This window comes from Anas platyrhynchos, chromosome 6 (genome assembly GCF_047663525.1).
Source record: "Anas platyrhynchos isolate ZD024472 breed Pekin duck chromosome 6, IASCAAS_PekinDuck_T2T, whole genome shotgun sequence".
In the NCBI taxonomy this organism is placed as follows: domain Eukaryota; kingdom Metazoa; phylum Chordata; class Aves; order Anseriformes; family Anatidae; genus Anas; species Anas platyrhynchos.
Window position 1 is genome coordinate 20541523 of NC_092592.1, and position 15611 is coordinate 20557133.

General features: G+C 41.1%; 1 protein-coding gene across 5 annotated transcripts in view; it reads right to left on the reverse strand.

Annotated features, from left to right (window-relative positions):
- Positions 1–15611, reverse strand: part of PIK3AP1 (phosphoinositide-3-kinase adaptor protein 1) — a 46708-nt gene that overhangs the window by 3990 nt on the left and 27107 nt on the right. For all 5 annotated transcript variants that reach the window (XM_027460804.3, XM_072040181.1, XM_072040184.1 and 2 more), the window contains 9 exons: positions 15414–15546; positions 14503–14699; positions 12158–12347; positions 5847–5942; positions 4239–4418; positions 3345–3407; positions 2180–2385; positions 539–611; positions 55–210 (listed from right to left, as the gene is read on the reverse strand). In XM_027460804.3, the coding sequence (XP_027316605.1) occupies positions 55–210; positions 539–611; positions 2180–2385; positions 3345–3407; positions 4239–4418; positions 5847–5942; positions 12158–12347; positions 14503–14699; positions 15414–15546 (1294 nt within the window). The remainder of the gene's footprint in view (positions 1–54; positions 211–538; positions 612–2179; positions 2386–3344; positions 3408–4238; positions 4419–5846; positions 5943–12157; positions 12348–14502; positions 14700–15413; positions 15547–15611) is intronic.

Below are 15611 nucleotides of genomic sequence, written 5' to 3' on the forward strand. Positions count from 1 at the left end.
GGATTCAGCAACAGAAGTCCTAACCCTGAGGGGTGACAATCAAGGTTTGCTTACTTGTTGTGCTGGACGTGCTTTCTGTTTTCCAGTCTCCTCGCTTTATCTCCTTTTTTGGTGGGAAAACATTTTTCCTAGGGGTGTATTCATATATGCCACATTCTGGTTTCCCAAGAGTGTTATGAGAATGTCGAATGGGTACTGTAATTTCCAAATCTAGGAGAGAAAATGGGAATAAACAGCTGAAAATCATCTACATGAGTCTAGCCTCCATGAGACAGCTTCAAACCCCAAAACACACACAGTTGTGTAAGGGTGATCATAACTGTATATAAACAAATCAAAATTCACTCTACAGGTGTCGACATCCTTTTCTCAGTCTGGGAAACTGAGTAAAGCAGCTTCCTCATGTTTTACTCAACAGGCACACAAATGTGAGTATTAACATATCACATAAGTACAATACAGAGACGTCTGCCTTAAGAAGCAGTTAATATTGGCCGCTGCTTCACTACCAGAGAATGTCAGAATCAGAGGTTGTTACCTGTACTTTTGCCTGATTTTTGCTTCTCCATTTGCCTCCTGGTTATGCTGTCTCGTAGCCGTTTCAGATTTTCCTAAAAATATCACAAGACATTCTTTTCAGACTTTGGATAAAGGAGGATAAACAGCTTTCTGACAATACCAGTAACATATTTCAGCTAACTTTGCAACCAAGCTGCAACAAAGCCTGCTAGATCAGGCTGAAGTCCAAACCATGTGAAACCATCTATTCCCTTCAGAAATCCTCCTTTCAGAAGGCAAGCTTTTTCAGATGTTTATTGTGTATGTTCAGGTCAAGTTCACAGACTCACTGGTAGTTGCAGATAAGCAGCATATTTGGTTTAGAATTCCCTCTATTTTCTGTCTCTGCTATTACACTGGCATGGAAACAGGAGACACGTTCAAGTAACTGTGCGGTCCTTTCTGTACTAATGAACAGGTAATAATGACTGTGGGGACAGAGAAGGCTGCTGCACATCAGAGCATGACAGACAATGAGAGAAATGAGGATGCTCCCACTGAAGCAACAACGGATACCTGAAAACATAACTGGAAACAAAGCGTGGCAGCATACTGCAGCTTACAGTAAGGAAAGCTGGGGAGGTGGAGGGGAAAGGAAACAGCTTGTAAAACGTAAAAATTAAGAAGTTCTTGAATAGGTGGAGAAGCAGAAGGAACAATAGCTGTACCACAAGGCAGGATCTGTAGCAGACCTTGAAAGGTGCTCATGGGATAGGCCTCAGAGCACGCAACTTCCTCTCTGCTACAGAGATGTACTAGAGCCTTCGTTATTGAAGAAGGGGTTTCCCATGACTGTTTCTGTTTAGAGAGGACCCTTCCAGGTGAGAAGAACTAAAGTCTTGGCTTTGTTCTGACAGCTACCAGAACAGTATCACACACTGGAGACCAGCACCTCGAGCGCTGGGGCAGACTCTGCCACCACATGAACAAAAGGCTCCGAAAGAAGCAGGCAGTGCTTTTGAAGAGGGAGCTCCAAACTAACATGAGAGTGGAAACGTTAAAATGTGACTGCTAGTTCCCAGTCATTATGTTGCTGCTGCCAACACAATGATGCTCTCATTCGGTTGAGCACCCAAACAGTGCACTTTCACCCATGACTTTTACTTTGCCCAGCTGCAAAGAACAGGCAGTCCTGGAAGCTTTAGCAATGAAAGCCATCAATCATTCTGCCTTTTAAAGAACCTAAAGAAGCATCAGACTATTTACAAGACAGGAGTTTAACGACAATACATCATTTGGGACACACAGTCTTCACTGAACTGAAATAGATGCAAACTGACAACCCAAATGTTCATTCACAGAAGTCCCTGCCACCAGGTAGGTGCTAGGTGAAAAGAAAGGTAATTTAGCCAACTTTATTTGGGTCCAATTGCTAGTATACAGATCTTCATGTTAGAAAGACTAAAAATATTACTGCAAGATAAACAGACCTGTAAAACAGCTATCTGCTTGCTGCTGCATAGGAGCAGAGCCTCCTGTGTCAGGAGAGAACTCTACTGGATGGGGGACTGTGTTAGGAGTCTTCCTGCTCCAACCAGAAAAGAAGTGTACCCACACTGAACTGCTTCAGATACATACGTAAAGAGTGTTGACTTTCTTAAACAGTGGAATAAGTCCGTACCTGCTGGAACCGAAATGATTCTGATCTCTTTTTCTGGTTCAGTTGCCACTCCTTAAAGTGAAGTACAGCTTCATCAACATTGAGTATGCCCATTTTCACTTGTTCCTGTAACGTAATCAGCTGCCGTTGACCTGGGGTTTTCATTCCAGCAAATGGATCGTATATACTTGATTGAGACAGGTCTCTTACAGGCCTAACTATTGTCTCTGAAAAGAGAACAACAGTGAAAACATCACTGAACTTGTGGCATCTGCCCTCTTCACTGAATGCAAAGCAATTCAAGCAGCTTTGATGTAGCAGAGATGCCAAAAGGTTAATATTAGAGACTGAAAGTTTCCCTAACTATAAGAGTATTTTGTCCACATGTCATCCTGCTGTTTGTCAGGACTAAAAAATCTGAGAGGTAGCATTGTGTGCAAATACATCCTTGTGATAATCTCTGTTCTTAAAAAAAAAACACACATAATTTAACTGAACAGTACCAAAGGTCCTCCTTAAAGCACTCTGCTTCCTCACCTCAAAAGTCTCACTTCTGCACCCTCTGTAATCCATAAAACAGTATTTCACCTTTGCAATTAGAAAGCTAGACTTCCTAGATAGCATGTAGTATAACTCCAGAAACAATTGAAAACTCATCCTACTGATGCTGGCCCTTTGCAACTCATTTACAATATAAGGAGTACCCAACTCAGGAGATAAAAGCACAGGTGCAATTCCTAGCACTCTGATAATGCACAGGATAAGAAACTAAAAAATAAAGTCACAGTTTTGAAAGTGCAGAGATCAATGGGAAGCAGTTCAATACAGGTTAAATCTCAGGAAATAATGATCAACAGGCAGTGACTATATTCAGAAGAGGAACATCAGGTTGACGAGGCAATGTGGATCAAAACATAAAAAAGGGACTTCAATGATCATTAAAATCCTGACTGAGGATAAACTCTGAGACAGCAGATATGTATTGTATGAGATAAAAGAGTACCCATCACACTCGGCAGATATAAAAAGTTCCCAATGTCACATAAGGTCGGGTCATTCATATGGGACTATTATCCCCAGAGTCTTACAAAACAGCCTTATCTGTCACATACACATCTCACTTAAAGCTACCTCAGATTTGCTTTTGGATTATTTGAAAGATTTTCAGGATGAACCTCTGACTTACCTTTCTTCACCTTTCCTCTAGACACATAGAGATTCTCAGGTCTTTGTGCTTTCTGTGCAAAAACTGTAAAAAAAAATACAACCACTCTTCAGACACTGAACACATCTCAGGAAAACAGAAATAGCGTGAATGAATATGGGAAGCATATTATCATATTCAATTCTGCACCACGTTACAGCTTCTGGTAAGTCCTATTGGACCCCATTAAGTCCATAGGAGAATAGGCTAATGAGCTGCACAGTAAAACTCCCTTTCTGTTGTCCTCAAAGAACAGCCATCTCTGAGAGAAATCTGAAAATACTTTCTCATAGCAAAGTAATAGGAGGAAGGAGGAGTCACTGAAATTACTTTCCCATACTTGACTGGAGTTCTTGTTAGCAGGATTGTGAAATACGACCAAATTTTCACAAAGTGCCTAGGAAACTAAGAGGCAGTTCTCTTTAAATCCAATTAAGCCCTATCTCAGAATGAGGTATTGTCCTATACAAACGCTACAAATCAGTGATACTGTTACAGAGCAGCAATTTCTCAATTTATTAGCTTGATCATGTCCTTACAATATCAGAATCTTTCCTATTTAGTTGGATTTATTTATAGTGGCTGGGGGCAATCTGTTATCTTATTGCTTTCATTATGAACAATCATAGGCCAAGACCTCAGGATAAAAAAAAATAAAACATTTTCAGCATAGACAGAAAATGAAAAGCAGACCTGAAACTAGATCACAAAGGTAATCCAGCTTTTATGGGCTCAGAAAGACTCTAGAGCCAAATAATCAAAGGGTCACAGAAGCCACAGGTAGACTTTCTTGGTGTTTATTTGGCAACTGGAGCCTACATCAGGGCCATTCTACAGTTGACTGTTCTACAGTTCAGGTCCTGGTACCCAACTCACTTTTGGAGATGTACAGCTCATTATCTGGCTGTGGAGAGCTGGATTCTGGTCTTGGAACAGGAACTGGAGGTCTGCTGGCCATTTCCTGTGGAAAAGGATCTTGTTCCACTGAATAATATAGGTCTTCACCACAACGCTGGTAAACTCCTTCCTCTGAATCTGGCGCATCCATGCTACCACCTAAAACAGAATAGACTTTGTAAGCAAACTGGCCACTTCACTGAACACCAGATCCCTCCAGATGTACCATGTACCACATTCTTAACAAGCTGACCATTTCTTAGGCAAACATACCCAGTTTTGCAGTGAATTGATGTGCTAAAGGTCTTCAAAACAGGACTAGATAAAGTCACTAGTATCTTGTAGTATTTAAGTGTTTACTACTAAGCCACTTTACTACTAAGCCAGTTAAAAAAAAAAAAAAAAAAAAGCAAAAAACAGTAGGAAGTCTCATAAGTGTCTTTAAGCACTAACATCAGTAGGTTTCTAAGTTCCAGTTAACTAACATGCCACAGTAGTTAACAAATCAAATAGAGCACTGGCTTCCAAAAGCTACCTGGGTCATCTACAGAGTACAACAGGGACTTCTTTTGTTTGAAACAAGCAATTGCCATCAGCTGACAGTATGCTTGATCTCAGAACAATGTCTCAGAAGGAGCTGGATGCATGTATTTGCGCTTAACAAGTCCCAGCTACCATTATACCACCTCATCATCTCCATTCTATTCTCACTTCCAAATTCACTGCAAATTCATCAAGTGCTGCCATACCCAATTTAACAGTTAGTTTTCTCTGTTTGTATGTTGGCAAATTACTGACTCAAGATCATAGAAAGAATTAAGAGCCCCTGGACTAACTGCCTCCTCTGCTATCAAGTCAGAAGTAAATAACCTACCCCCTGGACTTAGTGTCCTTCAGTGATTGATGCCGGTACACCTGACTGAGTCAATGCAAAGGAACTGACAGAGCACCGGTGTTGGCATGGGAAACAGAACAACATGTTAAAGGACAGACTTAATCTTGCTCTGAGTCCATTTGTGTCACCCATGAGAAGCGAGTGTGGATCTTATGGAACCTGGTGAGACAGGAAAAGGCTTGGATGACCCAATCATGCACAGTGGGAACAGCCCAAAGCGGGTCTGGGAGCCAGAAGTTCTTTTCCTCTTTCCAGGCTGCTGTATTCAAGTAGATGGGCTTATGAATAAAGCATCTGCATTAAAATTCATATCTAGCTTATGCTGTTCTACTTTATACTTTGCCCTTGTTTATGAGGGGAACCTGCACCAGATCAGGACACCAGAATTAATTCCCTTCACAAAGATAGGTACAAAGACAGCCATTCCTGAATAGATATCAACCGTGTTTGCACCCATAGGTTAGCAGACACTGGAACAAGAAGTCACTCTTATTTCTTGTAAAGAAATTCACCACATTTCTGAAGTCACCTCACAAGCTTCACAGGCTGCTTTTACTGTTGTGTCTCATTTATACCCACTAAAGCAAGGCTGTCCATATCATATGATGAGGATTAGCTCCTATGCTTAACAGATCAAGGAGAAACCTCAAGTTCAACTGTGCTATTCTCCTCCCTTTCCAAATAGGTCTCACCTTCTAAAAACTTGCGGAGCATCGAGTCTTTTGTATTTAGAGAAATTTCATCTCTGGCAGTTGGAGTGTCTGGCTTGGACTGAAGCATCTCTACATCTGAAAAAAAAAAAAAAACAGAAAGGTGACCTTGTTGATTATGCCCTTAAACACGTGGAACAATATAATATGACATATTTCTGACTGAAATTTCATTTTACGGTGAAAATCAAAGACTAAACCAGACAACTGACAAGACAGGTGCCTCAAAAAAGGCTCATAAATTGCTATGTACAGTTCACCCTGCACAAATCTTTGCCAGCTGCCTGACACATGCTTGAGGAAGACAGATGTGACTAGCATTGCTTGGTGAGAACTTCTGACAAGGCTCCAAAGCAGACACTCCTGGGAGGCCAAAATTGGTGCAAACTTCATGAATTTCCCAAACCAGACATTATAGGCCATCTGTTCATAACACACAAGATACCTTTTGTTTGGTACTCAATAAAAATGAAAACAGCTGGATGAGTTAACCAGCTGGACTGGAAGGTGTTTAGACAGTCAAGTAACAACTTACTATGGAGAAAGAAGTGACAACAATAAGATACTTTGTGAGGTCTTTGTTTTGCAGTGAAGGATTCTGATTTAAAAACGAAAAGAAGTAACACCAACTTAACTGCACTCTAAAACTAATCCTGAAACCCTGTGATGATAAAAAGTTAGGTTCACATGTTCCTAATAATATTAAAAACAAGAGGAATATAAAAGAATTGTTGAGGCATATTGCAAAATATCAATTACCATATAAACTGGATGGTTTGGATTAACTGAGAATAGAAAATAGTACTCTGGATTACATGATGGTTCCTGTAAAGCTGAGGAGACTAAGTAAATGCTAACAATACACTACCAAGATTTTGCTTTCTTAGAATGTTTTGGTTTTCTTTTTTTTTTTTGGTTGTGGGTTTGTTGTTTTTTTTGATTGTTTGGTTTTCCGGTTAAAGACTCATTGTCAAAGGACCCAGTTATGGCTGCAAGAATGTGCCCAACCTCGCTTTAATCTCGCAGGTATACCTTCCGTACAGTCACAGCAATGCTGCATGCTGTGTGGATTAACCACATCAGCAGTTTCTTAGAGCTCTGCAGTTCATATGCCAGTTTCATGCTGCTGAAGTTAATCTGCTCGCCACCAACCTAATTTAAAGTTCACTTAATATTGCTACACTGCACAAGCACAGATTTGGCCTTTGAGCATGGTAAAGAATCAGCATTACAAACCTGTATTTTCCCTATAATTTTTCTACCTTGCAGCCAAACGTGATTATTATTTTTAACATAGCTTTTAGAAACAAACCTGGAGCAAGTATAAGCCCTGAGCAAAGCCAATACTTTATGGATTTGGGGGCAGAACAGAATTTGACAGGTGTGCAAAGTTCCTTTGATTCTCTATGGTATGAGCAGTATCCTCCCCATTTTGGCTGTGCTCAACATAATTACTAAACCAGCAGAGCAACAGGATACTGAAGGCTTTGTTTTCTATTACTGTATTAAACACAGTTAAATTTATGAACCAGTTAGTTTCACTTAATAGATATGATTGTCACCTTTATACTCTCTGGCACATGGGGCTGTCTTGCATACAGATAAGCTCAAACATCTCACTTGTGTACCAAAAATTAAAAGAAATTCTGAACTTCTCCACTGACACCTTCTGTTCCACTTGCTGCAAAACCAGGACAGTGGGACAAAAGTGACAAGGAAGCAAGCACAAAACTGGGTATCACAGTCAGGAAAGATCCCCAGATCCTCCTGAGGCTATTGGGTAATGCTGTTCTGAAGGGCTAGTGGGAAGAAAGGAAAGATGAGAGTTCCTAGATGTCAGTCTTCAGAATTTAGTAACTAAAATATATTTTTTCAAAGAGACTTTTAGTTTCCCTTTGCTGGGTTTAAGACTTCAGAAGGGATCTCAACCAATGTGCAGCAAGACATACAGAAGACACGTTATGACCTACTGACCCCTCACTAGAGCTAAAATAGGCGTATGTTGGCACCCTTTAGAAAGTAATCATATCCTTTCCCCCTTTAAACGTTTGTAAACAATAGAAGTTAAATACTCCTGTACAATAAGAAAACTTACTCTGTAAAGAGACCAGTCCTTTATTAACTAAGACAAAGGCTTCAATGTGTTGGCATAAATCACACCCCAGATGTTTTTAAGAAGTTATATTTTACTGCAGAATTCCCACAGTTCGTTCAAGGAAAACCAGGCTGCTGTTTCTTGCATTAAGTGAGGAAAAAGTGAAAGTCAATGAGGACAGTGCTAAAAACCTGGCCTCAAGAGAATAAAAATATTGGGGGAAGGAGTAGAATAAGGACATCACAACTACTATGTACTATTGAGGTTTTGAAGACCTGCAAATTATGGGACAATAGGTTTTATTCAGTTGAAACTCTCAAGGATAAAGGATGAAATTCACGCTAAATCTGAATGTCCACACAGCTCATAGATATGGAAACAACACATGGAGTCAGGACTTGTTTCCACCAGCCCTTTGCCACTGCCAGCGACTGACCTTGGATAGAGGAAATACAACCTGTTTCCCCAGTTAAAATGTCACAGCAAACTTCAGCCTTACAGTTGGAAAGTCAGCTTAGAAGGCAAGGCAGCACGTGAGAGATACTAGAGAAGGCTGTAAGGCATGGTAACACTCCATACTCCAGAGGATTCCTTTTGTTCAAACTAATCAGGTGTTTCAAACACTTCTGAACACACACACACACACACACACGCACACACACAGAAACATGGCAGTTTAATTTTCACATGAATCAAACAGGTTTTCAAGACTTTTTCAAGAGTCCTTGCTCCCACAGCCTCGCCTCTACGCTGAGCTCTAGCATACTCAAAAATACTGTTTTGTAAAATTCAGGAGGTGGTGGTGAGATGAAAGTAGAAAAAGCAAATCTCTTCATCTGATGCTGTAGTTCATACCACCAGATCGATACGATGGAGATAACTTCCCCTTCTTGTTATTCAACTGCTGTTTGTTATAGTGTGTGAGAGACCCACCCATTTACCTGCAACCCGCACCAACCTAGAGCAAATTCCACTCGTACTCAAGAAAGTTATGTTTGACATTACAGGTATTTGAAAAGGTAATAAAAGGGAAGTGCTCTTCTGAAGCAGGAATGATTACAGTTGATAATAAGAAGTTAAATAAGACAATTCAATCTAACTTAAAAAAAAATAAAGCAAACAAGGTAGTAGCAGAAACTAGTAAGTTTCCAGTGATTTAGTTAGGAGTACTTTATGAATTACACTGCTCAAGGTATTAAGACCTATCTGACAAAGAATACCCCTCTCCAGCAGAAGGGGAGGCAGTGTATTACTATAGATGAAGAAAATCTTTTCCATTTTTTAAACCCATTATTTATCCCAAAGCTAACAGGGACAATTAGCAACTCAAAACAGCTACGTGCAACCTTCATGCAGCACCACTTTAGGCAAAGCTAGTCCTTGTACAGCTTCTTCACTCTGTGTTTCCCCAGCATCAAAAGCAGATAGGAAAAAAATGTATTAAAAAAGTGGGATGAAAAATACAAGAACTGGCAGAACACTCCAGCATCTAAATATTTGCTACTACTTTTAACTCATTACAACGGCTCCAGTCCTGCATTACCTTGTTTTCATATCAGTTTCTGCTAGGCTAATTGACTTAGTGGTACCAACCTTCTTTTGATCAGTCTCCAAAAAACTGGTGGAAGCACATTCTGATCACAATATCTGGGCACACTGCCACAGTATGTCTACATTTAAAAAAAGCCCAAGTATTGTCCTCTAGACCACAACTGTAATCACTTACACAAGGGCTATTCTGACCTGCAGAAAGTACCTCAGTAAGAGCTGTTTACTATTTCCTAGGAAGCTTTTTGTCCTCAGAAAACAGTACAGAAGACTGAAGTTTGTATTTGTGATGTCAGTCCTAAGCCAGCCAGCACTCCCACTAATTTCAGTGGGAGTTTACCTCTGTGCTGGTATTCTAAATAATGTTGAAACTCCTTCAGTTTGAGGGAACAAGACCAATTGTGGAACATGGTGCCTGTTTAACCTTTACCTGTTATGACACAGGCACCTGTTATGGCATATTAGGCACCATTCAGACAAGCTGTAAATATTCATCAGACAAAGACTAACAGACTACATATAAATACAGGTATTTTCTGTAAAAGATTCCTGAGTGGAAGGTGACAAAGAAGTGTGCACAGGAGCAATAAGTTGGGAGATCTCCAGAAAAAGCAGGGAACACTCATTGCCCTTGCTAAGTGTTACAAATAAGCCATATAGCACATCTATCCAACATTTTAATACAGACTTATCCAGCCATGCTTTCTAGTACAGAAGTCGTAAATATCTACTTCAGAGTCAAGCTTGGGTTTTTACCTCTCCAGTCCTACTAGCCCTGCAGAGCCCACAGCATGTGTAAACACCAGGAAAAGTTTCTGGTGCTGACCCTAAAGACCTCTACCACACTACTGATGTAGTTGCTCTTGCAGAAGGGTCCCCTGAAGGGCAGTGGCCTGCTGGGCTTTCACTGCTAAAGAAGCCTAAGAAAAGCAGACTGACTTAGGCTTTGAATGCACAACTTTCCTATCCCTAGGCAGCCAATTCATTAGCTCTCCATTTCCATGCCTGTCAGCCAAGCAGGCTGTTTTCCGTATTCCATCCTAAACACCAGCCAAGATCCTTCCTAAGATCTGCCAGAGTAAGTGGGAGCAGAAAAACCTGTATTCTTGAACAATAAACTCAGTGTAGTTTGACAGAAACAGGCAAGAATACACATATGTAAGGAATTCAGGTGGCACACAGAGAGGTGGTGATCTTCAGCAGGGAAGAAGCCAGAGTCATAGAACAATTAGCTCTTCCACCAACAGTCTACAGAACTGGCAAATAGTTTTCTTAACAGCAAGCAATTCTGATCTAAATCTGAACCAATATGAAGACATTTCAGAGAGGCTTTTCAGAGTCCAGTTGAAGAAGTGGTAAAGTACAGGGGGTTTGACTTGCATTCATGGAAGAGAGGAATACCCCCCTTCACAGTGTCTGGGATTTCTAGATTTTTGAGGAGTGGAAGACAACAGGTTAGTCTCGGTGGTTTTAAGCACATTTTCCCCCCTCTGCAGAATTTTTCTATCAACACCATTCAGAGATGCACTGACTGCAGTAGAGCTTCTGAATATCTGGAAACTCCCACCCTCTTACTGTGGACAACAGCAGCTTTGTTCCATAGGAGTACAACTGCCCTTACTGCTTATTCACCACCTGAAGGCACAATAATCCTGGTTTTGACAGCAACAAAACTAACCCCACAGTAGCCAAACAAAATTTAGCAGAGAGGTATATATGATTTCAGGCAGAGAACAGAGTTTTCTGGTCTCCACGACCAATAAAAATGTGTTTTATAGCATTGTTTAATCTAAAAGAGAAGAAAAACAACCCATGACAGATAGAGTCTATAAGCAAAAGTGTTTCAGCAGGAAAAGCTTTTCTCCCAAGGCAATACACTTAAAGTTGCAGAAACATTGGAAGCCCTTACGTGGGTACTTAAACTATAATAAGCTACACTTTCTGCTTATCATGGGAATGATAAAATGTAGCAGTGGGATGAAGCAAGACCAAGAAGGAAGATAAGAACAGCAAATTTACAATTGCTTAACATAAGTTCTTAACTTTATATTTGCAATCAGCCTCACTGAACGTTAATAGTGAAAAAGTTAAACAGCTGCATATTTACCAGAATTAGCTCTACGTTTTCATCAGTAAACAAGGTGAATTAGGATCATGATTTTTCAGTTTCTATCTTTTTAGAACACATTTCTAGATGTTCATTTTCCTTTGTTCCTAAGCTGCTGAGGTAGAAGCTCAACTCACGTTTGAAATCTTTCAGTGTTTCACAGTTGTAAGTAAAATTACATCTTGCACAGTGTTGTCTTCCACTAAGTCAGTGTCTCTACATCTCAGAGGGATCTCAGGAGGGAGAAATGGGAAACAAAAGAAACTTTCTCTTCCAAATGCTACATCAGTTGCTCAGGATTCAGACAGTCTTCAAAACACTGAGGAAATGGCTCTTGACCATGTACCCTGGCAACCACAGAAATCCTTAGGGCAATTTTATCAGCCAGCCAATGCCAAAACCAGAGCATGGCTTCCTTACCGTGGTATCAGAAAAGCTATAACCAGCCCTCACTCTGAAACTCAACCAGGGCACTATTATTGTGTAAGAGAGACAGAGCAGCTGAGGCTTCTAAACCCAGAATATCGCAGTGATTATACATACAAAGGTCTTCTGGGGCACCCGGGACAAATCCAGCCATGGATTCATATAGCTCTTCATCGGAGCCAGGATTCAAGGAACACTTCATTAACAGGTCAGTGGAAAGATGAGCCATGGACTCATAAACAGACTCATCCTCTTCACCTTGCATTAGCTCTTCCTTAATGTGACTCTTCAGCATATCTGCTGTTTCCTAGAGAGAAAAAGAGTCCAAGGAAAAAAAAAAAAAAGCTAATTTAAATAAAAAATCTGGAGAATCAATGCAAAACAAAACATTTTTCTCCCACCACTGATGGAAAGAAACCTTCCAAGAGTAGCCCATTCCCAAAGACTAAGGCTTCTCAAAGGAATTTAATCTCCATTACAGCTGTTTGGGGCCACCCTTCAGGATCTACGCTGTAACACTAGGTAACAAAGGTGAAGCAAAGAGGTTCTAAAACATTCAGAATAGCCAGTATTATTTTTCTGTCCATCAATTTCATTTTCTACCTGATGTCTTCGAGCTCCTGGAACATGAGCAAAGTTCATTCTAAAATTACAACGGTTTGTCAAAGGTTATTTTGGTGTAAGCGTAGCTTACATGACCATAAGGGGGAAAACTTGCCGCATGTGGAGCGCTTTCAAGAAAGCAAAGTTTTAGCTTTGCTGTAGATTCAGTTTCAATTTCTTGGCACTAGCAGCAGCACGTAACACACAGAGTGGGAGTCCACAGACCACCTTTTTTTTGGTAAGACTAACAGGAAACCTCACAGCAAGCAGCTGCTCATGCAATATGGGCAACTTTCGATTCACAGGACAGCAGAACTCTCTCATACATTTGCCACATGAGGGGAGAAAATAAAAGGTATGGAGGGCAGTGCTGACCTTTACCAAACACCACAGGAGAGCAAAATGAAAATCTTCATCCCAGCTTCCTTACCAAGCTCCTACTATGTCACAAGCTCAGACATCTTAACTGGTTGCAGTACTACAAGACATTCTTCTATCCACAACCATCACCTCATTGGCCTTCATCCATGGGGCATGTGTCAAAACTGTCCACACATGCTTCCGTTCACAGCCAAAATGGGTCAGTAGCTCACGTAATGCTTTAGGGAGGTGAAGAGGAACTTTTGCCAGACATAAAACGAGGTGAGTAAAGGGGGTTACTAGGATTTTCAGATATCCATATTAGTACTCCTTCTAAACCCACAGCGCTCCTAGTCGCTACCCTGCTGTGGACACACTGGTGCAGATTATTTCTGTGCTATTATTTCTGGTGCTAAATTGCACAGATAGTTTGAAGGCTAGTAAGCAGGACCTACTCTTAACATAGCTCTGTCACTCTGCTGGTAAAGAAAACATGGGAGGAACACAGTACAGCAATAAAGTTGAAAGGACTTCCTGAGCATCTCTCTTACCCCAATGCAAAGATTTTAATCATAGTTTACAGTTTCTGTAGCCTTCCTGATCTCAGGACAGGATATGACCTTTATTTAGCTCTGATATATAACCCTAAATTTATCTTCCTATCACGAAGCAAGTCCCTAGTCTAAGAACTACCCATACCACCAAAATAGGGCTTAAATACTGCTGTAATAGACTGGCGTACTTATCTCCCACCATTCAGGCAACTGCTAGGGACAACTACGTACGCCATTTCAACAAAAAGTAAAGGCAGATAAAATCTAGTCAGTAATTTGGGGTTCTGGACAACCTTATCTAGTGGGTGGCATCCCTGCCTATGTTGGGGAGGAGAGGGGGTGTCCACATCATAATCTGGAAGAAGTCAGGGCGCTGTTTGCTGGGGTGGCTCAAAGGAGAACCGAATTGTGAATTGAGCTCCCACAGCAAGAACAAGTGGGAAATGGACAGATATCCCAACACAGGAAAAAATGCATTTCATGTAGAACAAAAATCAGCTGTGAATGATCTGATAATCAGACTGTACTATGACTGATCAGAGTACCTCAGACTGTACCTTCCCAAACATATTCAGTTCCCATAGTACCTCCTAAAGTAAGTGAGATGAAGGGGCTATAGTTTTTCCAAGATCAGAAATTAGAAGAATACAACAGACACCATGTGGCTGCAGAAACATCATTAGATGGTTGAACAATAAGGAAATCCAGCATGGCAGGCTCTGCTTCCATCTTATTTGTTCTGTTGAAAAGTCCTAAGAACTTTCCTGGCTCCAGAGGTGAAATCAACCCTCCCACATGGAAGCTTTCATGGTAGCTGGACATCTACTCCCTACCACACCACTTTGTACCTCAGCACTCCTGGTCCCACAACACTTTCAGTGCCGAGCTTGGTGCCACTGCCCAAACCTGCTGAAAGAACAAAGAAGGACTGCTGCTCCCTCTTACCACATATTCATCAATGAATTGCCGGAGGTCCTTAAAGCCATGCTTTTCTGCGATTGTGTTTGGATAGTGGCCATATTTGTTGGCCACACTATATGCCTGCAGTGCTCCAGGGCATGTCAGCAGCAAAGCGGTGAGGTTTTTCAGCCCATATCTTGCAGAAAAGTGAAGCAGCGTTGGCAATTCCTCATCCCTCTGATCTGTGAGAAGAGATGTCTGTTAGAATCTAAGCTTCTTTCTAGCAGCAGCAGAGACAGCAGATGAGAAACAGACTTCCTAGCAAACGCACCAACCAAAGCAGGTTTGAAAACCCTGAAAAGCTCCACATTTCAAAATGGAGCTAGCTCTGCACAAGTGAACTACCTGAGGTATCTAGCACATCCCCACATTTGATTGCTATGGTCTTTAATGGGGAATCTGGCACTGTACTAGCTGCATGTACGTAGGATCACAGGTTCAGAAGGAGCTCTTTAATCATCGTTCCAGTAAGTTCCAGCTGCTGTAAGGAATCAAACCATGGTACCACACCAATCCAACTGCCAAGTGCCCACCGTGCACCTTAGAACAGACTCATGGGGTAGGGGGAAAAAGGACTGTGCTGGGGAAAAATACCGCACAGGACTGGAAGAATAAGTGAGAAAGTAAGGCAAGCATTTCCGGGGGCATCATCTTTTCACTTTGTGGTTGAAGCTGTCTACCTAGCTGTATCTGCCACGCTATAATAAAGTGAGACAGACACGTAATAAAAAGGGACACACAACCAGCTCTAGACATAATCTGAAATTTAGCTTCCTGGCTGAGATTCAAAACTTGAGACAGCCTGTGCAGGTACACACTTCAGTATTAAGGTGCTCCAAGGAAAAACTACTGATACAGATGAAGTTTCAAAAGAAAACAAAAATATTTCAACTTGCTTGTCATCATATCGTTTTCTTCCAGCTGGTTGATTCCAAATAGGTGTAAGCCACTGGCAGGAATGTTCTTCTTCAGTGACTCTGTCAACAATTTGTCCAGTGCTTCTATGCTGTATGGCACAATTTTAAAGGCCTAGAAATAGATGGAAAGTAATTTTGCTTGGTTAAGTCTAGAGAGTCATTTAAGATGAGACTTGG